Raw genomic sequence first — 23786 nt, forward strand, 5'->3', positions numbered from 1 at the left:
ATATTTACTTTAGGATTCATATACAACAACTGTAGAATTCACCACTGAAAAAGGTAGAGGTGTAAAATTTTGCTCAATTGCTCAGAAAAGACTAGCGTCTCTTTTTCTTCAAAATCAAACTTTATGGGCGGAATAAGTGAACTAGTTTTATCAATTCTACTGAGGGTATCAAAAAGTGTCAGTTAGGTTTGAAAAAAGCGCACTTCTTGCTTTTGTCCTCATAATTATGTTTTAAAGTTTCTGATTATTTAACAAAATGGGTTTTATTTTAGTACCATACCTTCTTTATTTTTTGGTTTTGTTTGTTTAGTTTCGCACGACCTGCCTACTGAAAGTCTTATTCAGTAGTATACGTCGCCATTTTGCTGATTTTAGTAAGTTCCGAGTTTCTTTTTTTCGGTGCTGTTTCACCGATATAGACACGTACTTTTTGATTCGGCAAGTCGTATCTAATTGGTTTAATGGTGTCTGACTCAATGGTTGTTCTCATAGTTAAGTGTCCATGCGTTCTTTATAAGTTGACGATTTTTTAATGTTGGAAGTTGAATACCCACAGGCATGTTGGCTGTTTGTCACATTACTTATTAATTCGATCACAGGAGTTTTTGACTTACACGGTTGTTACTGAAATTTTGCTTAAAGCTTTCTGCACGTTGCTCATCCAAACGTCCACTTCGTCTGCGATTGTCACCTTATTAGCAACTCGTTGGAGTATGGCCTGGGTCTTTCGTTAACATGGAAGCTTGGATACCAGCGATAGCTATCAGGAATATACAGCTAGTGTGAAACGTATGCCTCATTTTACTTGATGACAACTAGGTATGCTGACTCGAGTTTATCATGTTACTTTCTGACCTACGCACGTCCGAATCTTTTTGCACTCATTGGTCCTACCTACACAGCGTTTCACAATATATTCTCCATTTTTATTAACTTCTATCCAATCTTGTCCTTTCCATTTTTTATCTTCTGTCTTCATTTATTTGATCAGTGTGTGTTTTAAGATTCAGATTTGTGTTTCGAGGACAGGAGGCCTACAGTCAGTAACAACGTAGAACTTCGTACGTGCGTACATCAGTTCAAGTTGTCATACTGCATGAGCACAGAGATGCAGTTGTCGATTTTGATCCCGTGTCATGTTATGGTCTAACCGCCCCTAGCTTTCTTCCAACCTACTCCTACACCATAAAACATCGCTCGTCGGGGCAGTCGGTGGCCTACGATCCGTGTCAGTCCTTCTCCAGTAGCTTCTAAGAGTGTCTAGTTTTCCCTTAAACGATTCAATTGAAGGTGCGGACACGCCCATTTTCGGGTGACAGGTTCCAAGAGTTGTTGACTCGGTTTGAAGACCTGTATGCCATAGGTATTTTGTTTGTTCTTGCCTTTAGTACTCGCTTGCCATAACATCTGAGATATCCTGATCCGTAGGGACAATAACCTCTCGTTATCCTACACATCGGAATGGGGTCACCCCCCATCCTGAACTAAGGATAATAAGTGAAGTATTCGAGTGCGTCGACAAATTCGCTTACCTTGGAAGTCCGATCAACCCTAATGGGCCGATGTCTGAAGAAATCTCAGCATGCATTCAAAAAGCTCGTTTGGCCTTTGCCAACTCATGTCACCTGTGGCAAAGGCGAGATATCCGTCTATCCATTAAAAGACGAGTATATTGCGCGGCAGTCCGTACTGTTTTACTCTACGGCTGCGAAACGTGACCATTAAGAGTTACTAGTATTTGACCACAGATGTCTTCGAAATATTGTTCTCATCTGCTAGGATCACCAGGTAAGTAATAGTGAGGTTAGACTCAGGGTATTAAGGAATGATGGTAAATCAGTTGATGAGGCTGTAAATATTCATCGACTGAGATGGTTGGGCCACGTGTTACGTAGGCCTGGACACCGATTACCACGACACTCAATGCTGACTAGTTTTGGGGATGGTTGGAAGAAAGTTAGTGTTGGTCATACCAAAGCGTGGCATCGGTGCTTGAAGTCACTAACTTCTAGTCTGAGCCATGTTGGTAGATGCAGACTACTTGGTTGAGGTCGACGCGACTATCTTAACCAATGGTTGGAGACTCTTGGTGACGTGGCTCAGAGTCTATCACAATGGGGTAGGTGTATACACACTTTGCCCTCCCTTAAACCGTGAGATTGAAATTACCCTGCATCTTTCTTTCTATGAATTAATTCTCTCTTCCTGTACATATCCTTATATGCAATTTTTCTTTTATATACTGTCATTATATTAACTACGATCAATTTGTTGTTCATCTTGTCGTGCTAATGAAGTGTGGTAACTTGGACCGATGCATATATGTGCCAGTCCTATAGTAACAATCTGCATTTACAGGATGCAGTTTTCGAGTTTGGATCCTACTAATGTTTTGTGTATTGTGGTAAGCATAGTTGTATCTAAATCGGTGAATGTCCATCTTAAAGCTCGTAGGGTCCTAAACCCCTTAGCTGCAACTTCCCGGCAGTGGGCAGTGGTCTTAACATTATGACTCACCCCAAGGTCATTGTGAGACTGAACTACGTGTGCTAACTCTTCCTCGATGCTTCACCTGATTGCATTTGTATTTGCAGTGAGCATGTGGACACATTTGGCCGCGTTGATAGGCGCCAGCCATTTTCAGACCAGCTAATCAAAACATCTATGCTCGCTTGAAGTGCACATTCGTCTGCGGCTCCTGTTGTTCCTCGCCAAAATTTTACATCAGCATATAGTAGCACCGAGGGCTCAAATATACTTGGGAGTTCTCTTACAGCATAGAAAGTAGAGGACCTAGGGCAGAGCCTTAGAGAACTCTAAGTATTGGACTCTAGGCGGAGCACTTGGTTTATTCTTTCTGTCCACAACCTACCAAGAAACCCTCGATCCACTTTAGATGTCCGACAATTCTTAGATACTCCAGCTTCGTAATTTATTTTTCTGCACCTTATCAAATATTTTGCCGAAGTCTAGGTGGAAAACGTCCACTGATTTTCCATTATCTCTAACCTTTGTCCATCGCTCTCTTTCTGTAAAGAAGTTTGTTGTGCAAAATCATTCTTTACTGAAACCATGATTTTCTTTGTTTAACAAGTTGTTTACCACGAATGTCATTATGGTCTTGTGTAATATTTCTTCCAGTATTTTGACTACGACCGGTAATTTTGACAAGTCTGAAGTTTGATGGAAGTTGTCTTGGCCCTGTTTAATGAATTAAAGTGCCGATTGCATCTTTTCAATCCATAGGTGACACCCTGATCAATTGACATATTGAATGGCGTTGCCAATAAGGCAGCAATATATCGTGCAACTTCTCAAGATTTTGGGATGATATTCGTCTAGTCCTGTTGATTTTCCGTGTCTAAAGTGCTACGAGTCTTTAGTACGTCATCTCGATCAAAGTCCACAATGAGCAGCCGATTTTGTGACTGTATTTGGATTTAGTCTAGAAGAGACTCTTGAGTAAAAATGGTCAAAATAGTTCGTCATGGCCTTTGATTTGTCTTGTTCTTCCCCTATAATTTGAAACCCACTCACTTTAATTAGGTTGGGAATTCAATGGTGCGTTCTTGTTCTATAATTTATATACAAAAACAGTCTGTTAGGCTACTTCATTACAGATTGGGCCAAATACTCATATTGTAGCCGAGCTGCCCGGATTATACTTATACACTGATTTCTGACTTACCTGTAGCGTTCCACCGTATTTGCTGTGCCAAGGCTAATGGTGAAATTCCAACTTCAGTCATGTACTAAGGATCTATTCGTAGTAGTAAGTGAAAATTAGTCTATCGAGACGGAGTTAATTCAAAGTAAACCTGGTTGTTTATTATTTAGGATAACAGTCATAATGTTGAATATTCTAGTTTTGAGATGTGGATATTAGGACCATGATAAGTCCCTCTAGCTTGATTCCTTGAATATTGACTTGTTTCTTATAGATTACTAAAATTTAATCTCTCCTGGAGGTAATAATACTTCGTTCTGATCGCCTAGAAAAATAGGACATAATGTTCATCTTTTCCACCGAAACTAATTGACTTCATTGTTTACACTACTTTAGTGCAGGTAAATAGGTTGCTTTTTATGCTTTCCAAAATTTTATATTAGTAGCGACCGAAATCCCAAGTGAAGAGACCCGATTATCTAGTGAGTTGATATCGTAATAAAAAAGGATTTGTGATAGGCTGTTTTCCCAGTGAATCTGATTTACTGTCAGTTAGTTAGACTGTGGTATCTTTAAGTATGGTTAGAAATTAACATTCGATAGAGCTACCGAGTTTTCTATGTTTCTGATCAGTTCTGTATCTGAAAAAAGATCTTTTTGCAAAGAAAAGTGTTTTTTTGTTTTACATATTTATGCGTTACAATTGAATTAGTAATTTTAGTAATAATAATCTTAGTCCCTTCCCCGTTGCTTATTTTCTACCTTATAATCAGTCATCTAATAAAAATTTATTAATTCATCTCTAAGCGACATTTTGAGTTTGAGGGTTAATAACTGTTCAAAACTTGGGGCAAATTCGAACGTACGACGTAATAGTTTTAAAACGTACTCTTACTAGTAATGTAATGGTCACTATATAGTGCGACTCGAAACCACACCATTTCAGTTTGAAAAGCCAGATAGTATTGCTAGCCTTCACAAAGTACCTCCTATCTGAATGTGCAAATCTGTAAATAATACATGAGTTGCATTACGTTAACCATGAAGTCATTGATCTGTCTTGTAGTAGATCATAGTAACCAAAGTGGTTACTTTTAAGCTTCATTAATAACAACTTACTACCTAGTTATCAGTTTTTCTTTCTAAACTTTCAGTCATTTTTGAAGGTTTTTTATGAAACCTAGTGGTACTGCTCAGTTCTCACACGTTAAGTCGAGGAATATTTAAACTTGTGATTTTATTATGAAATAAGAAATAAATGAACCGCTTGACCATAATGTAACACTTGCTTTGATGTGTGTTTAGCTTCATATAGTTCATCCTTCTATGATTATAGATTTCTTAACAAGAAATTCGGTGACATTAAAGCGTCAATATATGTCAAAAAAATTGAAGAAGTTGCTCATTACTCTAGTACACACATTAAGTTAAAAATTGTGAAATTGGACGCAGAATATTAGACAAAAATGGCAAATCGATTGACAAGATTGCGAATGTATGTCGACTGAGATGTTTAGGATATGTATTACGTATATCCATCCACTGACTACCTCGACGCGCAATGACTGGTGTGATGGTAGGCCGAAATAAAATTAAGGGCGGCCATACCAAGACATGGCATTAGTCCATTCAGACACTGACCATTATACATAGCTATGTAAGTAGGTGCAAACTAACTGGTTGGAATCCGTGGGGTTACCGTAACTAATAGTGAGAGACCGGATGATATTGTTTAGAATCGTTAACAATGACTCAGTTACATTCACTCTTCGTTTTCCCTTAGGTTTACTTACACCCGTTACCCCTCGTGGAGGATAATAGGCCGCCCACCAGTACTCTCCATCCTAGGTAATCCTTTCCAGTTGCTATTTTACCCTTTTATGTCTACTTACAATTCCCGATGTAGTGTGTTCTTCAGCCTTCCTCTTTCCTGCTTCCCTTCGGCATTCCAAGTAAGAGCTTGCCTTGTGATGCAGTTTGGTGATTTCCGTAATGTATTTCCTATCCAGTTCCAACGTCTTTCCCTAATTTCCTCTCCAGCTGGAAGCTGGTTTGTCCTCTTCCATACTAGGTTGTTACTCTTCTTACTCCACCTGTAGCTCTCCTAGAGTTACTGCCGGTCCCTATTTCGGGTAAAGGAGGAGGGTTGGGCATGGGTTCGGCAACCCCACTTCGTAATAAGTGTCTTGCTAAAAAACGCCAGTCAGATTAAATAAATTCCTTTAGGTTTAGGGTTAGGTTTATAGATTACCTTCTACACTGTTTCGTTCCACTAATACATATTCTTTCTGCAATCGTATTTTTGATGCCTAATACTTCCTAAGACCATTGATACTATTACTACATTTACCACTGGTATTCGATCTGATAGTTTCATCTCGCTGTGCTAATGAGATGCAGCAACTTGAACCGACGTACGTATGTGCTAGGTTCTACGTTAAGTAAGACTGACCGAATGATTTAACATCTACTTTTCCAATAGGTTGTTGGGTGTTTATTATTAGGGGTGGGTCTTTAAATTTGATGTAGCTTTGATCTTTAATAGTTAGGACGTCAGTATCAAGGCTATTTGAATAGCTTTAATATTAAAGCACAGTATTTAGGTCTTTAAAGATATTTACTGGATACTTATTTTACAAATGTCCTACTTGATAAAACTCATCTATCAATTACTAATTGTTGTACTGGGCTTTGAGGGCAAGTTATACCACTCGAGTGTCTCAATCACAGCGAAGCGGGTTTGCACCTGCGACTGATTTGTTGAAAGTCTAACAATGGCTATTAAGTCACCACTCTGTTGACGAAATACTTCGAAATAATCGAATCAGTTATTAAGAATAAGCATAAAGCGTTTTAAACGATTGGGTTTAATATATATATAGAAGCTGTAAACACATTAACCATTACGTATATGTACTGTATACACCCCTTAAACGTTCTGTGCTCAGAGATTCAGAAATGTAAAAGTTGTCTTTTAAAATGACAGTTACAGTTTATTCGATACTTTGTTTGAACAGTATAATCGGTAAGCAACTTGTTTATCAACGTGCTTTAATTTTTCCATCCGTTTCTCACTAACTCCATAATTTTTTAGGTCCAATTAAACTGAATAAATGAAACAAGAAGATCGAGGAAATACAAAATCCAATACTCCTAATCAAGTATCAGCCCATGGTCGGAAGCAGAAAGCATCAAATAGTAGATCTAGCCGAAGTCGAAAATCTAAAGACCGTGCATCTAAAAGGAAGTCACATGCCAAAGGTAATGAATCTTCCCAACCGGCAGATGCTTCTGCTTTGAAACGTAAGAAAAATGAACGTTCCAAAACCGTACCCGAAAAGACTCGTAGTAGTGGTCGTTGTACACGTTCTTCAACTTCTGCCGTAGTTGCTAAGTCTACACCAAAAGCCAAAGTATCCAACGCATCAACAAAAGAAACTTATTCTTATTCTGATATGTTTCTTGCGGATGATGATGAACACGATTCGGATGAAAACGTTGATATTGGGGATGAAGACAGCGAATATGCTCCATCTGATGAAGAAACTCTTAATAAATTGTCAAAAATATCAAAGTCTCGTAAGGGAGTTTCTTCACGCACACGCCGAAGTTCAAAGGCCCAGTTGACAGTCAGTAGTGACGTGGAAGAAGGTGGATCCACTGACGAAGACGAAGCTGGAGAGTCCGAATCAGAAGAGGAAGATGAGGATGATGAAGAACTGGGAGATTCTATTTTAATGGATCATTCTGGTGTTAATGGTGGTATGCCAATACAGTTATTTGAAGATGAAAGCAATCATATACAAAGAGATATTTATGATTTCGATGCACAAAGCATTATTTCAGATAAACGTGTTACTTCATTAAAGAAAAAGATACCAACAAGTGCTGTCAATCGTGGTATGAATGTAACGTCAGCTAGTCGGTCAACACGTAGAACAGCTTCTGGAAAAGGAACTAGTTGGGGATCGAATATTTATAGTGCTCTTGCAGCTGCTCTTAAAACACGCGCAGATTTAGATGCTTATTCAAGTTTCTTGAAATCAAATGTTTTAAATGCTAGTTTCGATAAATTTTTAGCGGAGATCTGTAAACCTAGTAATCAACATGCTAATTTATTTTATGGTGCATCTGCCAGTTTACAAAGTCTCATGAGTCGTATTAATGATCATGATAAAGTAGTTGAACTATTGCATGCATTTGTCGCACGTCCATATGATCAATTACAACATCGTATTGTTTATTTAATACCTATAATTCATCAACCATTGTTTGGTGTTGCTCATATGACACCAATAAGTCAACATCTTGAAACACTTAGTAAAGATATTGATGAAGAACTAATTATTAAACCAGCTTATATTCTTAATCAAGAGACAAATTTACTAGCAATTCGTAGTTCTGTCGCAAGTGATTTTGGTGTATCAAATACCCAGTATAATTTTATTACTGGTGCTGGTAATCTTGGAAGATACATGCCAGATATTCATCAATTAATTGTTCCATCGGATTTGTATCAAAGATTAACTGAACTAGTTGCATTGCCTCCAGAGCGAATTTATGAATTAGCTCTTGCCAGAGTACATCAACAAGACGAGGAAGCTGATATAGATATTAGTCCACTTGAACCACCGAATTTACAAAGAATTGTTTTAGCTATTAATAAAGAAGGTCAGTTGATTGGGATAGCAATTTTAGACACATGGAATAGTACTGAAATTCCACATAACAGACCAAAAGCTCCTATCGATCTAATTAACATAACTTCATTATCGGACAAAACTTCTTTTTCAGTAGACCAACATGGTACAGAAGAAGCAAATCGTCAAACTAGAGAGGAACAAGTTCGTGAAGTGCTAGATAACATTATTGATTGGGTTGTTTTAAAATCTGATCCTAAAGATTATAGTTCACTAGCAAAACGTGGAAACAAGCAAGAGTCTTCTCCACTTGGACCAGTACGTTTTATAGATGCATTTATTGTTAAACCAAATGGACGTCGAGATACTTTACTATTAGTTGCGCATCCTGTTAGTTGTCATCCATCTGAAAATGCTGTTGAAAATGATAATTTCTTTGTTTATTCTGTTGTTGATGAATCAAAGTTTTGTCTAGAAAAACATGGATTTATGCCAGAATTATCTATAGCACTTGATGGTGTACATACAGTTGATCCAGAAGATATACTTGAAGATAAATCTTTGTTAGTAGTTCCTGATCTTTTATTTGATACTTTACGGAAAGTTATGCTACGTGAATTGGCCAGTTCTAGTAGTACAGCTGCTGCTGCTGCAGCTGTTGTTGCTTCGTCGAGACCAGACACTACAACTCTTCCATTGACATCAACTGGTCCTGCAGCTGTAATTCACTGTACAAAATTTGTCATACTCGATCGCCAAAGGCGTGTTCCACTTGCGATTGCATTTGATTCACCTGTTCGCCTTACTCTCCAGGTAGCAGATGATAAGCTTGGTATACACCCCCACGGTGAAGCTGCTTCTGTCAATTTCGATCAAATCACTCCTTCAGAGTTAAAGTCATATGAGTCATCATTTAAGCCAACTTCTGCTGAATATCGTTTAGTTGCTATAAACGGTTTGCTGTATGGTTTACAAATCGACGATCAACGTGTTATTCGCCGTATTATTGAGATTGTTCCCGCTCGCTATGATTCCATATATCCTCATACAGGAAATCCATCACTTTGTGCACAGTCTATCTCTGCAGCTCACAAGTCTTGTCCGTCTAACGTTCGGATAGTGAATGATGAGACTAACAGTTCAACTGTTTTACCAGCATTTTATTATCCTCATTATGAACAAACCAAATTATGTAGTGTTGTTTCTGGTTTCACCGATCATTTGTGCAGTCTGTTTTTCGAATTGCCTGTCTCAGTTAGTTTGTACGATGTTGTTTTACGTATGGCACAAAAATATATGCCAGAGATTTTAGCTAGACAGCATATTGAGGCAGCAGAGGCTGCAGCTTATGCTGAAGCTGCTGCAAATCCTCATGCTCCTCCGCCATCACCAGTTCCACTTCCTGAACACTGGGGTGTTTGTTGTTTATGTGCTAAAGAACTGCGTTCACCAAACGGTTTGTTGGATCATGAAATGAGACATTTAGGTCTCTCTAGGTTCCGTTGTGGAGTTCATAATGTTTCGTTCCTTGATCGGCGATCATGGCAAGTTCATATGAATGAACACCACGCATGCCCACGTTCAGGTCCTTTATCTGTTCTTTTACGTCCGAATCCAGTTAATCAAAATGATTCAGGAAGTGACCAAGAAGAAGAAGATGATGAACTAGTTGAACAGGACACTGTCCCAGGTAGTGGTTTACTCGCTGGACTTGCAAACGTATTCAACACAAATCTTTTAATTGGTCGAATGGAAGCTCCACAATGCGAAAAATGTAGTGATTATTTCCCATCAGCAGAAGTACTTGCACAACATTTAGACTTTTGTGATGGTGTTAGTTTCTCTCTTCGTACTCCTTTATCTCGAATCGGCAGTGGTGTTCCAAAGCCTATCCTGGCAGATGATTCATACACTAGGTCTGGAGATGATGCAACTGTAGAAGCTTCTGGTCCAAATGCTGATGAAGTGACATCAGACTCCAAAGATGATGCATGTGTTTGTGGTATCTGTGGAACCCAAGTCAATTCACGTGATAAAATACTTCGACACTTCACTGTTTATCACCTTCAATGTATTTTGTGTAATAACATCCTTCGGTCAATGGAAGAATTGTCTGATCATTATCACACACACATAAAAACAGATGCACCAAATGCTTTGGAAGAATTTGAGAATGAGGAAGCTGAACTATTGAAAAGTGATCCAGATAAAGAAGTAAATCTCAAGGACGGTATAAATAAAAAATCAGCAAATAAACTGATGACATGTGACATCTGTACGGAGTTTTATGGAACGAAGTTTAACTATTATTTTCATCAGTGGGCAGAACACGGAGTAGTACATCCAGGTGACGGAGTGTCGGAAAATATGCTTCATATGCTCACCCAAACACGACATCTTCGACAACGTGTCGATAAAGAAGATCTTTCTTCTCTCGGTATTCGTAAAATGAAATGTAAACTATGCGGATTTGTTGTTCGTTGCAGTGGAAAAGATTACGTACAACATCTTAGTGAAAAACACAATATCAATACCACTCTTGAGGATATTTGTCGTATTTGCGCTGATGTTTTTGAAACTCCAGAGGATCTTTCTGCTCATCTTGGTGAAATACATTTTCCCACCGGAGAATTTGCCAATGCCGGTGTTCAGACAATATTTCGTTGTACACATTGTGAATTTTGGGGTTTCAATAAAGGCTTGTTAAGACATTCTCGTGAAGTACATGATGATCCTTGCCCGTCTATATATGAATGTATCCACTGTTACGAGAGATTCACTGATAAAAGAGTATGGCGTGCTCATATGGATAAACATAATGAAGGTTATTCACACAGATGCATGGAATGTGGACGGGCATTTCGGTTAAGACCTTCTCTCCTTCATCATATGCGTTGTCATCATGGGGATGATCAAGGGCCAGCAACTTGCGAATACTGTGGCTTGATTTATCCTAAACGATCGTCGTTAAGATATCATATCTTCCGTATGCATAATCAGGTAAGGTCACTTTCACATTTTATTAAACCAATTGACATTTTCGTTTATCACTAACAATACATCCCTTACTGTCTTCAATGTCTTAATATTGAGGAAGAAAATGAAACTTTTGTTTCAAATGAAGAAATTAGTTTTTTCATTCTTATAAAACAGTTTATTCTTATTCAGTCAAGTAGACAAAGTGTTATTTGAAGTTTATTTCCTGGCTGATGAAGTACTCTCACTGACAGATGTAGATTTATTGTATCTTTCTAGCAATCTTTTCTACGTGATGTTAATTTCCATGTCACGATTCATACACACTGATGTATATAAGCAGAATAGTCATGTAAACCTTACACCTTATGTCAGCTATCAGTAAGCAACAACATGCTATTCATTCTTAGTTTAACAACAAATCATTTCTGTTTTGTAAACATAAAAAAAACCTACAAAGATCAGGTTGATTATTTTAATCGCTTTATTCGATACTCCGTATTAAATATATTATAAATTCATGTAGCCTACTGACAGATAAAAGATGCCATTTCTTAATGTGTAGATCATCATTGATGAGAGTTTTGTAGATTTCTAGAACAAAACTTTTAAAGGGTTATGTAACATGAATATACATGTTTCAGTTAATATCTCTCAGACTAGAAGGTATCGTCAATTTCCATCAATCCTTATTCGTTTTTTGCCTCAAGCACAGGTATTTCCTCTAAAAAGCTTATTAGTGGCTAATTATGCAAAACTCTCAGTGATTATACCTCTTCTATGCTGTGTAGAGCAATCAGACGATGTGCAATGTTGGATTAGTCTCTATCTGCCTTTATGTTTCGGAAATTTTATGGTTCATTAATTATTCCCGTCCTGTTTTTTTACCGTCATTTTATTTTTAGTCAATTATTATAGTACTGCAAGGTTATGCATATTATTATCTGTCTTTGTGAGATGGGTGTCGCACCTGTAAGCTACTAGTAGCTTAAAATCATTTATTTCACCCATGACGTTACCACCTTGCCAGTTCGACTTTAAGTACCCACTATCTTAGTATTTTCAAGCATGGTCCATAAACGTGAGGCGAACAATTACTTGGTTATCTGCGTCTAATGTCAAGTATTTCCAGGTCGTCTACCAGTTTTCAAACTTATAGTGTTATTGTGATTGTTAAATTTCGTAGTTTATATAATATTGATACCAGTTAGATAACCACTAAAAGTCAGGATGCCCTGGATAGCTGTTTCGTCCTAAAATGGTACTTAGTTCAGCGGTCTGAGAGTTAAGTTCTCACTGCCGTACCTTGTGTTCGACTCTCTTTGAGGTCGTGAGTACACACGTCTCAGTAGTCCAAAATTAGGACAGAATAGTTGTCTAGTGCTCCCTGGTTTTCACTGGTTATCTAACTAAGATCCAGTCGTGAATTAAGTAATTGCTAACCCAAGTAATTGATAGTGAGAAAAAATACTCACTAAAGTCACGTTTAAGGATGTCATTCAGATATCTGCAGATAACATTAAATCCTTTCTTTTTGAAATATGATTCACTGCAATATTGGAAGTTAGTGTTTACAAAGGTTGTACGTTCGAATAATGATGATAATTATATTCAACTATTTTTGACCTAAAAGATAATATTGCTTTTCAATAGAAACAATTCTCGTTGTTCGTTATTTGTATTTCTAACTATTTTGATTTTTACCAAATAGTGTCATGGAAATAAATTGCATAAAATATTGAACATTTTTCTAGGAACTAGCTCATGAATGCTTCATGTGTCAACGACGTTTCCGTCTAGAAACAGAACTTCGACGTCATGTAAAGGAAATGCACAGTGGAGCTGTCAAATGTGAAATATGTCATAAAGTATGCGCTAACCTAAGATGTTATGCTCAACATAGACAAAAACACTTTCGTACTCGTATTTATCAGTGTACTGATTGTCAAACAACATTCAAGAGCAAATTGGCTATGAAACGTCATATTCGAGTAGAACATTTACAACTAGGTCCTGAAAAGTTCGAATGTCAGATATGTGGAAAGGTAAATTGTTATTTCTCTTATATTTAGGTTTCAAAATCCAATTATACTACTAAACATAGACTTTATTTCATTAGGGACTCAGTAAAAATAATTATTATTTAGGGGATCAATGGTTTGTGATATCTATTAATCTTCATGTATGATTCATGTTATGTAGACAACTAATGAATGGAAGATATTAAATACTAATAAAGTGTGTTAATTTTTGAAGTCTTTCATAAAAACTTAGAATTTACCCACTTGTAAGAAGAAACCCTAATCATCTTTTATTAAATGCCAATTGACAGTACTCAAAAGTGAACAACAATCGGTTGTTTGTAATACAATTAAATAGTTTATTTTGAATCATATTTTGGATTATTACTTTTTTGAGTAAAGTCATTTATAATTTTCAAAAGATTCTTGTTGATCAGTCTCAAGCTCAATCGCTTTAGCTTACTTACGCCTGTTACTCCTCGTGGAGGAGCATAGACCGCCTACCAGCACTCTCCATCCAACTCTGTCCTGAGCGATCCTTTCCAGTTGTTATTCATCCTTTTCATATCTACTTTAGCGCTGTATACTTTATTGTTTTTATTCAATCATCATTATAACACCTGCTTCAGTCTGGGCACCCGGGCAGTATCACAGCCCACACACAAATAAAATGAAAATGACGATATTTACTGAAAATTTTATTCTCGCTTCTATTTACAGTCAAACAAATCACATTATTATTATTTTATTTTGTTTGTTTATTTATTTACTTACTATTATTTACTACGTCATTTACTCACTCTCTTTTATTCCCAATTTATGTATCCTTATTTTCTGACTTATACAGCAGCTCGCCTGTGGTGAAAACTCGGTTCTATCTAAATGTTCTCGAGTCACTGCCTGATTAAGAATCGTATGCTACCACCAAATACGAATACTGAAGCCGTTTTTCTGAAACCACGTGCACCATACAAACTGGCTGCCTTCAATGTTCGCACACTTATGCAGGTCAGATAACAGATAGGGCTGACTATGTCTATGGAAAGTCTTAATATCGACGTTTGTTGTCTATCCGAGACCCGTTTTCAAGACTCTGATGAAGTACTACAAATTCACTCTCCATCTGTCGCTTCGGAAAGCTTGTTTTACGTGCGCTTATCCGGGGACCCTGTGGCATCTTCGTCTGGTCTTGCTGGCGTTGGTGTCGCACTAAGCGCCAAAGCTGAGGCAGCACTAGTCGATTGGATCCCCATTAACAGTCGGTTATGTGCTGTTAGATTAGAGAGTTCCATCAAATTGAGAAGAAATCAGCGTGAGAAACGATGACTTTTTGTCATCTCCGCATATGCCCCGACAGATTGCAGCCCGGATGCAATCAAGGATGAGTTTTACTACCAGTTATCTGTTCTTCTCCAAAAAGTGCGTTCGACAGATATTGTAGTACTAGCCGGAGACTTGAATGCTCAGGTCGGGCGTCTAGGCACAGAAGAGAGTCGTTTAGGTGGCCGATGGGGACTCGTTGGTCGCAGGTCAGATAACGGGGACCATCTACTGCAACTTTGCACAGACCACAACCTGTTTCTGGCTAGCACTAACTTTCGGCACAGTCATCGCCGATGTGCCACCTGGCGTCCTCCCTCTGCATCTGAAGCCTGTACTCAGATTGATCACATCGCGTTCAGCTACCGCTGGCGTGGTTGTGTACAAGACTGCCGCTCTTTTTGGAGTACCTATCTGGACTCTGACCATGCTTTGGTCTGCGCCAATCTTGCCTTACTTTTCAGTGATCAACGAAGTGACCGCCACCAACGGATTGATGTCAGCAAATTGTTTGCAACTTCTGTTGTTAGTAAGTATCGAACCGAGCTAGCCTCTAGGCTAGCTACCATTCCTCTGAAAAGTATAGATGAGCATTGGTTGCAATTGCATGATGCCATGAAAATGGCGAGCTAAGCCGCTTGCGGCTTCGCGAAACGTCCCGCTTATAATTACTGGGTTACTTCTGGTTCCTTACAACTCATTGACCACGAACAACCACTGTTACGTAATAAAATTGAGCAAGGCTCGCGGAAGGGGAGGCTTGGCGGTCTGTGCATGCTGAGCTGGAAGCAGCAGCTGCATCTGATAACTACTGGAAGCTCTTCCAACTCATCCTAGCCACTGGCAGCAAGAAGTCTGGTGTGAGCGAAACAATCTGCGAGGATGACGGGATGCCAATCACCAACATCCATCGACGTCTTGGACGATGGGCAGATGATATTATCTTACTGTGCGATAATGCTCAAACCATGCAATCCGCACTTAACCAATTGGCAATCAGTGTCCGTAGGTACGGTATGTGCTTTGCACCTTCGAAGTGCAAAGTACTTCTAGAAGACTGGCAGGATTCTAACCCTGTACTCACTCTGGATGGTGAGCAGATAGAAGTAGTCGAGATGTTCGTGTATCTGGGTAGCTGTATGAGTGCTGGTGGGGATGTGAGTGATGAGATCAATGTACGTATAGTGAAAGCCAGATTGGCTTATTCCAATCTGGGACATCTTTGGCACCTCCGTGATGTTAGTCTGGCTGTAGTAAAACGTCGGATCTATAACGCGTCGGTGAGAGCAGTTTTGCTCTATGCTTGTGAAACCTGGCCTCCGATTTGAGAATCTTAGAGGACTCTGTGTTTGATCATCGTTTTATCCGAAGGATTGCTGACATCCAGTGGCAACACCATGTTAGTAATGCAGAGGTTCGGCATCGTGTGTTCGGGCACAGAGATGATAATGCAATTGGTGTCACCATCTTGAAACACCGACTTCGGTGGCTTGGACATGTTCTCCGAATGTCGTCCCAGAGAATTCCACGTCGTGCATTATTTGCCGACGGTGGGACTGGTTGGAAGAAGCGGAGAGGTGGTCATTGTATGACATGGTGTCGTGGCATGAAAGAAAGCTGCAATGGACTGGCTTCTGTTGGTCCTTCACGACTCCCTGGCTGGGGTCCGAGAGATGGTGCAACACGGTGGTTAGAGACGTTATCAGATATGGCTCAGAATAGAAGCCAGTGGCGATCCTGCTGTAACCTTCTTTTACTTTCTTCATAAAAAATGGTTGTTTCTTCCTTAACTGAAAGAATTCTTCTGATTGTACTTTTCCGTTTCCCCCATTATTATTATTATTATTGTTATTATTACATTACCTTACACTAATCTTGTCGTTCTTCTTTTTTTTTTCTTTTACTCTCCTTACCTTTTTTTTTCTCTTTGAATTCTCATTGTTTTGTGTGGCGCATATATATTTGGTGCCCTCTTGTACCAATATTTGTGTTCAAATAATAATAATAATAATAATAATTATTATTATTATTATTATTATTATTATTATTATGATTATAACGGTATCAAATTACTTAACTTACTATTTTACAGGTTTTATCAAAATAAGTTGATTCATTACATGGAATCAAAAAGTTTGATATTATCAATGTAAATGTACAAATCAGTGTTTAAATTATTTAAACCTTGGTGCCCATAAACAATAACTAGAATGTTGTTCTTTTCTTACATATAGTATAAATACAATGATCAGTGTATCATTATGATTAGGCTTTAATAAAAAGTAATCATGATTGACAGAAACATGTATCGTATGCTTGTACGATTTTAAAATGATGGCGAAGATTTGTACTTCATACATGATTAATGGTTTACTAACGAAGCATTCGTTTTCCTTTTGAACAACATCATCAAATTTTGTCTAAGTTAATTATATGTAATTAAGTGATAATTTGTCTAAAAAAAATTCCTTAAAGTTTGACCGATGAGAATTCTAGATAAATAGAGAAATGTTTTATCTTGGTTATTTCATTCATATAGATTAACCATTCATTCACAGAAGAAATCTATTTTTTTTATCTTTTATAGATTGTTACACAAATTGGCATGCATATGTTAATACATAAAGAAGCACGTTTTGAATGTGAATATTGCAATAAACGATTTACTAAAGCTGCCTATTACAATGAACATCTTCGAATACATCGTGGTGAACAACCATTTGAATGTCATATATGCAGAAAGCGTTTTAACAAAAAATCAAATCTGAATGTTCATTTGAAATTTCATGAGAAACATCGTGATGAAGAAGGAAATGTAAGTGTATTTCGGTTCAGTCCTTAAGTGAAATAATAGTATAGTACAATATATTGCATTCACTTGTAAAGTGATTATTTGCATATTAGAGCCGTTGAGTTGTGTCTGGTTATATATATCGGCAAATATTTCTATGTCGGCTTGTGTTTTGTCGAAGCAAATTCATGAAATCGAAGAATAAAATATGATGATAAACCCTATAACTTCTGTTTAGGTTTCCATAGTTTCAATTACTATCTTATTTTAGCTAGACCAACACTCGAAACGTGGAAATATTTGACAGCCGTCTCCTCAGCAGTGCAAATTGATGAGTCTATGCGGAAATCTAACCTAAGACCTTCGTTTTTGCACGCGAATGCCTAATCTTTAAATCCAATCAATTCACGGTATCGTGTGACCGTCATCCATTGTCTGCAGTGGGTAATTGTCTCACCCGATACGTACTGAACACCACTGGTCATAGCTATATAAATACTCAAGGCTGAAAGAAATTGATTAATAAGTCAATGTATTGCTTTTAATCATAGTTATAGTCAACTTGTGTGATTGTAAATATGACGTAATGGGTTGGTATTAGTTCGTTTTTTTAAATAAATCTCTACTATGTCTTCTCAAAATCTACACAGAAATGAGCAAATTGGATTGAATGAGGTTAAAATTCGTTGATGTGTAGTTCGATTCAATTCAAAATTCATAGTCATCAGAATACAAAAACGCCTGAAGTGTTATGTGTAGAATTTATTCTTTCCTATATATCTTTTTTCACATTTACTTGGTTAAATTTATGTTGATTTATTTTTAATTGTTGATACTTCTCAAACATTAGTACATGAACTCACTCCATGGTATAAAACTATACATTCCAGAAAATCTAAATATCAAAGGTTTATTTTCTTGATCTGTTAATATTATCTGTTTCTTGGGTTATTCTAGTATCCAAACAATTTATTCATTCTTCTTGAGTCACATTTTAACCTTGGTAATTATTCACTTATCAACCGTGACTGTTTTTATATGAGCGTATGTGTGTGTGTACATCCTATCCTACTCATCACATGTCTGTAACTTTTGTTCCACCATAAATATCGATTCACACTTGGCTAAATCAAGTCGGCTCACTCGCTTTCTCCACTGCTCGTCATCTTTTCTCATTACGTTCCCCTGATTGTCTCTCCAGGTTAATGAGTGTACGAAATATACGTATTCAGAAATCCGGTATCGTATTCGACTTATTTAATTCCGTTATCCACCAACTCAATTGAAGCCGATAATTATATACAAGGATTTGTTTATCAACACTTCTTCTTTTTATCGTCACTTAGTTTCTATTTCTTTTTTTTGCTTTTTTCATCAAATTCTTTTAGTATCTTGAATTGAAACCACGTGGTCGTATTAGTACAATGTTTGGTGACGCATTAATGAGTCCAAGTGATAGAGCAGCACGACAAGCTGCTGCTGCTAGATCAATGAATTCAATAATTTATGTACCAAAAGTTGATGTAGCCGTTGGAAGTGATTTTCCTGGTGCTTTCAATTGTACTGGACCAGCTGGTGCAGCAGCTGAAGCTGCTTCACGTGTAGTTGAATTATACGGTCTTGATAATAATAATAATAATAATAATAATGATCATCATCATAATAATAATAACAATATTATAAATATGAATCATACAAATTCTAATAATTTTATTCCAGAATCAATTAATTTAAATGATGATTTATGTAATATGGAACCTTCAGTTAAAAAACAACGTTTAACGTAATGTATGTAATTGGTAAGTTGACAAACAAATTTATTTAAGTATTCTGATTCAATTATATTTTCTATATAAACTAACGATCTCTATAATTTTTTTGATAGATGATTTCAGAAAGGGGTTTTGTAGAGATTTTTAGTAATTTTATAGTTGAATTCATGAGTCAATTGAAGTTAGACCATCATGAAAAACCCGGAAGCACTAAACAAGAGTTTAATTTTAGTATGGGACTCCTCAGCAGTGATGTAGAGGTTAAGCGTCCACGCGCGAAACTAACAGATCCTGTGTTCGAATCTCGCGTGGTGGGATCGTGGTCGCTCACTGCTGAGGCTTCCCGTGATAGGACGAAACGGCCGTCCAGTGCTTCCAGGTTTTCCATGGTGGTCTAACTTCAGTTGACTCATGAATTCAACTATGAATTATTTCAAACAAAAGAATTTTGCTAAAATCTAACCGTTTTTTAATTGTAAGGCCATGTAGTTTAGAAATAAAGATGTTTATATCACATAGTGTTTCTTTTTCATCAGTACTAGCATGAAAATCCAGATGTATATATGGTCGTGATGAGTGCACATTCAATGATGTGTTAACACTTGCTACCTTGATGAATGGGATTTCATCTCTGTTTATCTATTCCTCGATTAATTTCACTGCCAATTATAAGGGAAATAGTTTATATCATTTAATACTATGTAATCCGTGCTGGTTCATATAACTTAACACATTTTGCTCGAAGATTTAAAACTTAGCAAATTTATAAAAATAAATTCAACTTAATACCAAGATAATGAGCATAAAAATAGTACTGATGTAGGGAATTGTTTAATTGATGCTGTCCATTAAAAGAACCAGATCAACCAGTAAGTCCCCACCCATCCACTGTCCTTGTACACTTTGGACTATCAAGTTAATGGTTTTGTAAATTTGTATTGTTATATGAACCGTTAATCTCCAAGTTTTTCATCTAACTAATGTTTCTATTAGAAAATACAACACTTATGTAACTTATTAAGTCCAGATAAATTTCTTATACCATAGAAATCATTACATAACCTAATAGTCTTCTAGTTAATTTTTTCAACAAAACACGATCAACCCTTTCACATTATATTGTAAGCAGTTATGTCCCATGTCTTTGCAGAAGAGTCAGGCAGATCCTATGTTCAGTACTACTAATACTAATGCTTTTATTGAACAACTGCTCAGGTGATTATTGACACAGTGAATTCATGGTTCTAAATACTACATCTTTAGCGATAAAGTTGCTGTTATAGAACTTTGGTCCCAACATATTCACCATCAAACTAATAGTATAACTCAGTCAAATATACACGAAATTATATCCGGCTACCAAGTTACACTGAATTAATATTGAAGTAATTCTTTCATGAGTCGTGGCATCCTTTGAATATTAGAATGTCTATATATTCAAAACATTTTAGTAAGACTTTTTATGACTTGTACAATGTCCAGTAGTATTGGTATAAAAGATACATAAAACGTCTTCCTCTAACTTCAATAATCTTTCATTTAAACTTTTTATAAATATTGTTTACTTGTTTGAAATGTTAAATGTCGATAAATAATTACAACTTTGTTTCGGTTTGGCCTACAATAACTGACGTAATCTTTCTCGAACTCTATAACTCAGCAATCGGCACACACGCAAATCTCCTCAACGATGGAACCTGGGCAGAAGTCAGCAATGCAAATGACGAAATTAGGGTGGAAGGACTTCGTTGATTTAGTAACCATTTGTTGTGACCTTGGGGCAGAGAAATAAGCAACAAGTGATAATTGATCTTAAAATAGCAAAGGTTACGTAAAGATACGAGTTACAGAAAAATATGTTTGGGCTTATCGCTAGAGAAAAGTTTTTTCACAGTTGAAATTATCGGTCGATCTAAACTAGAGCACCATTAAAAATCTAAGTACACTGCCATTTTGTCCTAGCATGGGTCTCCTCAGCAGTGTGCATGCATGATCCCACACATGGTGCTCGAATCCAGGATCTTTGGGTTCGTACGCGCATATTTAATCTTTAGACCACTAAGCCGGGATCCACTGGTGTTAATGTTCAACTTCGATTGGTCCATGATCTTGCACAACCCTTCATCAATTGTTTGAGGTGGATATATATCTGTCTCACACTCAATACAGATTAGACTCCACTGGTCACGGCTTCTCACCAGAACTCCAGGAGTTATATCTTGAAGCTAGCTACTAGTGAGTACCCGATTGTTATGAGTATAGGGGTTTTTTGGAGACTGTGGTATTTGGAATAACAACAGATATTCCCCTCTGGCATTGGATCAAGGGTTGCTCAAAATTTTGGTTTTAGACATCGACACTGTGGTCTAGAGGTTAAGTGTTCGCCTGTGCCACTTTTTTAATGGATTGTGTGTTAGATGATTGATATTCAAGGTCGTACTCAACCTACTAGGTGGTGTGAACTTGTGGAATGCTAGGACTACTTGGATTTTCTTAAGTTCACACCTTTGACTAGTGCAGATATTTGTTATATTATCGAAAAAACAAACAAATCCCTTCTTTGTTCTGTCTCTGTGTAGATAATTTACGCTTTATAAGGGGTAGATAATTTTGCTGTTAGACCAATGATTTAGCTTATCAGTGACAACATTGTGACTAACAAATGCACAGAGACGGAGACCTTAATGTATTTTGGTCCTTGAGCTCCTTCCAATACTGTGTTTAATCAGGTGACAAAGTTAAGAATCAGATTAATTCTCTATTGTGCAGGATCTATGTAATTAAAAACGTATATAGTAATGTATAGTACATTTCCGACCACATAGAAACATGTATAGTAAATCACTATGTGCGTATATAACCACGCCATTTATGGTACTGAAATAATAAGTCTTTAAAATAACTTACGGAAAATAAAAACACATAATAATAGTTTGTGGGCCACACTGAAGTATACAATGCAAGGAATATAGAACTACTATAATTCTTCGTAAGGCCGCTGAAAAATTAGGTCTACTTTCTCAATCATTGCACTCTGTTGTAACAATGTTTATATTGTAAAACATGCCCTAATTTTATACTATAGATTATGTTCTTTTTAAACTTTTTAGTTTCCACCCGTCAACTTTTGTATCGATCAGGACAACCATCAATTTGTGTTTTTCTTTTATAATTCCACATAAAAAAAATCAGATGGTTTTTCTCCCCCCTCTCTCTCTCCCTTTGTATTTGTTTCCCTTTTTTCATACTCACTTATTTTATGGATGACAACATTTTCCTATTATGTGTATGGCATTTCACCGTGTATATGAATTAATATTTGTTCTTAATCTTTTCCCTGATAATTATCATTGCTTGATGATAATGATTTATTGATATATAGAGATATATACAACAACAAGAACAACAAAAAGTAGCATTCATTACTGAATGATGATATTCCATTTTACGTCTTATATGTATTTGTAGCCAATATAAAATTGTATGCTCCTTAATAGGTATGTAATAATAATTGGATTTGTACAGGACTTTTGGTTTCCCCCCATTTATATGTGCAGTAAAATATACTCAAAAAAACAAACAAACTTTTCATGTCTTGCTATTTTTTATTATTTTAAAATACAGAGAAATTGTATATGCACATATCTATTCGTCTGTGTGAAAACTGTAGTTGATTCACCATTATGATGGTGATTTTTTTCATACATGGCTAAAAACATTTTTGTTATTTTTATATCATCTATATGACTGAATTTTTTGTAGAATATTCATGAATAACACATACACATTAATAATGACCACCAACTATCAACTACTACCACGATTAGTGTAATTTAATGAAAACTATTGAAGTGTATAATACTTTAAATTTGCACATTTTTAATTTATTGTATCATTATTAAATTGCATTATTTTAGTCAGAATATATATATATATATATATGTATTCTTCTCTTTTTAATTCTAACTTCTCTATATCTATGAATGATTTAAGGGTTGTGTAGAGAGAGAGAGAGTTGAACAAGAGTAGTAGTAGTAATTCTAATGGTTTCGAAGGAGGGGAAAGTTAACTCAGATTTCCTTATATTGGAAAAACACAATTCATAGAAATTTCAATGGTTAAGATCATGAGTCGATTGAAGCTAGACCACCATGGAAAACCTGGAAGCACTGGACGGCCGTTTCGTCCTACTGTGGGACTCCTCAGCAGTGCGCATCCACGACCTCGCCCCCTGCGAGATTCGAACCCAGGACCTACTGGTTTCGCGCCCGAGCACTTAACCACTAGACCACTGAGCCGGCATCCAACGGAGTTAATGTCTAACTTCAACTAATCCACGAAATTGAGCGACACATTCACCATTGTCTTCAGTGAGTTACTACCTCACAACAGACCTGGTTGAACTCCACTGGTCACTACTTCTCACTAGAACTCCAGGATATACCTCGTGAAGCCAGTCACTAGTGAGCATATTCCTAGAAAGAAGTATTTATTTCCAATTAGTTGATTCATTGCTTTATATATACATTTAAAGTTAGTAATAAAACTAGTGTCTAATAAATGATGACTGGTCAACTCAACAATGTTCTTTCGTATTTC

The 23786-nt window shown here is 36.8% G+C and overlaps 1 protein-coding gene across 1 annotated transcript; it reads left to right on the forward strand.

Moving 5' to 3' along the window:
* The first annotated feature begins 236 nt into the window (after window positions 1-236).
* Window positions 237-23132, forward strand: MS3_00008964 (uncharacterized protein). Its single transcript, XM_051217303.1, has 6 exons — window positions 237-374; window positions 6762-11307; window positions 13038-13328; window positions 17212-17439; window positions 18804-19214; window positions 22298-23132. The coding sequence occupies exons 2-5, from the start codon at window positions 6781-6783 to the stop codon at window positions 19200-19202; spliced, it is 5445 nt and encodes a 1814-aa protein (XP_051064690.1). The 5' UTR covers window positions 237-374; window positions 6762-6780; the 3' UTR covers window positions 19203-19214; window positions 22298-23132.
* The last annotated feature ends 654 nt before the right edge of the window (window positions 23133-23786 follow it).

This window comes from Schistosoma haematobium, chromosome 5 (genome assembly GCF_000699445.3).
Source record: "Schistosoma haematobium chromosome 5, whole genome shotgun sequence".
NCBI classification, from domain to species: domain Eukaryota; kingdom Metazoa; phylum Platyhelminthes; class Trematoda; order Strigeidida; family Schistosomatidae; genus Schistosoma; species Schistosoma haematobium.

Coding starts and splice junctions, on each gene's coding strand:
- MS3_00008964 (XM_051217303.1), top strand. CDS start 6,781: ATGAAACAAGAAGATCGAGGAAATACAAAATCCAATACTCCTAATCAA. Junction 13,329..17,211: donor AATGTCAGATATGTGGAAAG/GTAAATTGTTAT, acceptor TATCTTTTATAG/ATTGTTACACAAATTGGCAT. Junction 17,440..18,803: donor ATCGTGATGAAGAAGGAAAT/GTAAGTGTATTT, acceptor AAATTCTTTTAG/TATCTTGAATTGAAACCACG.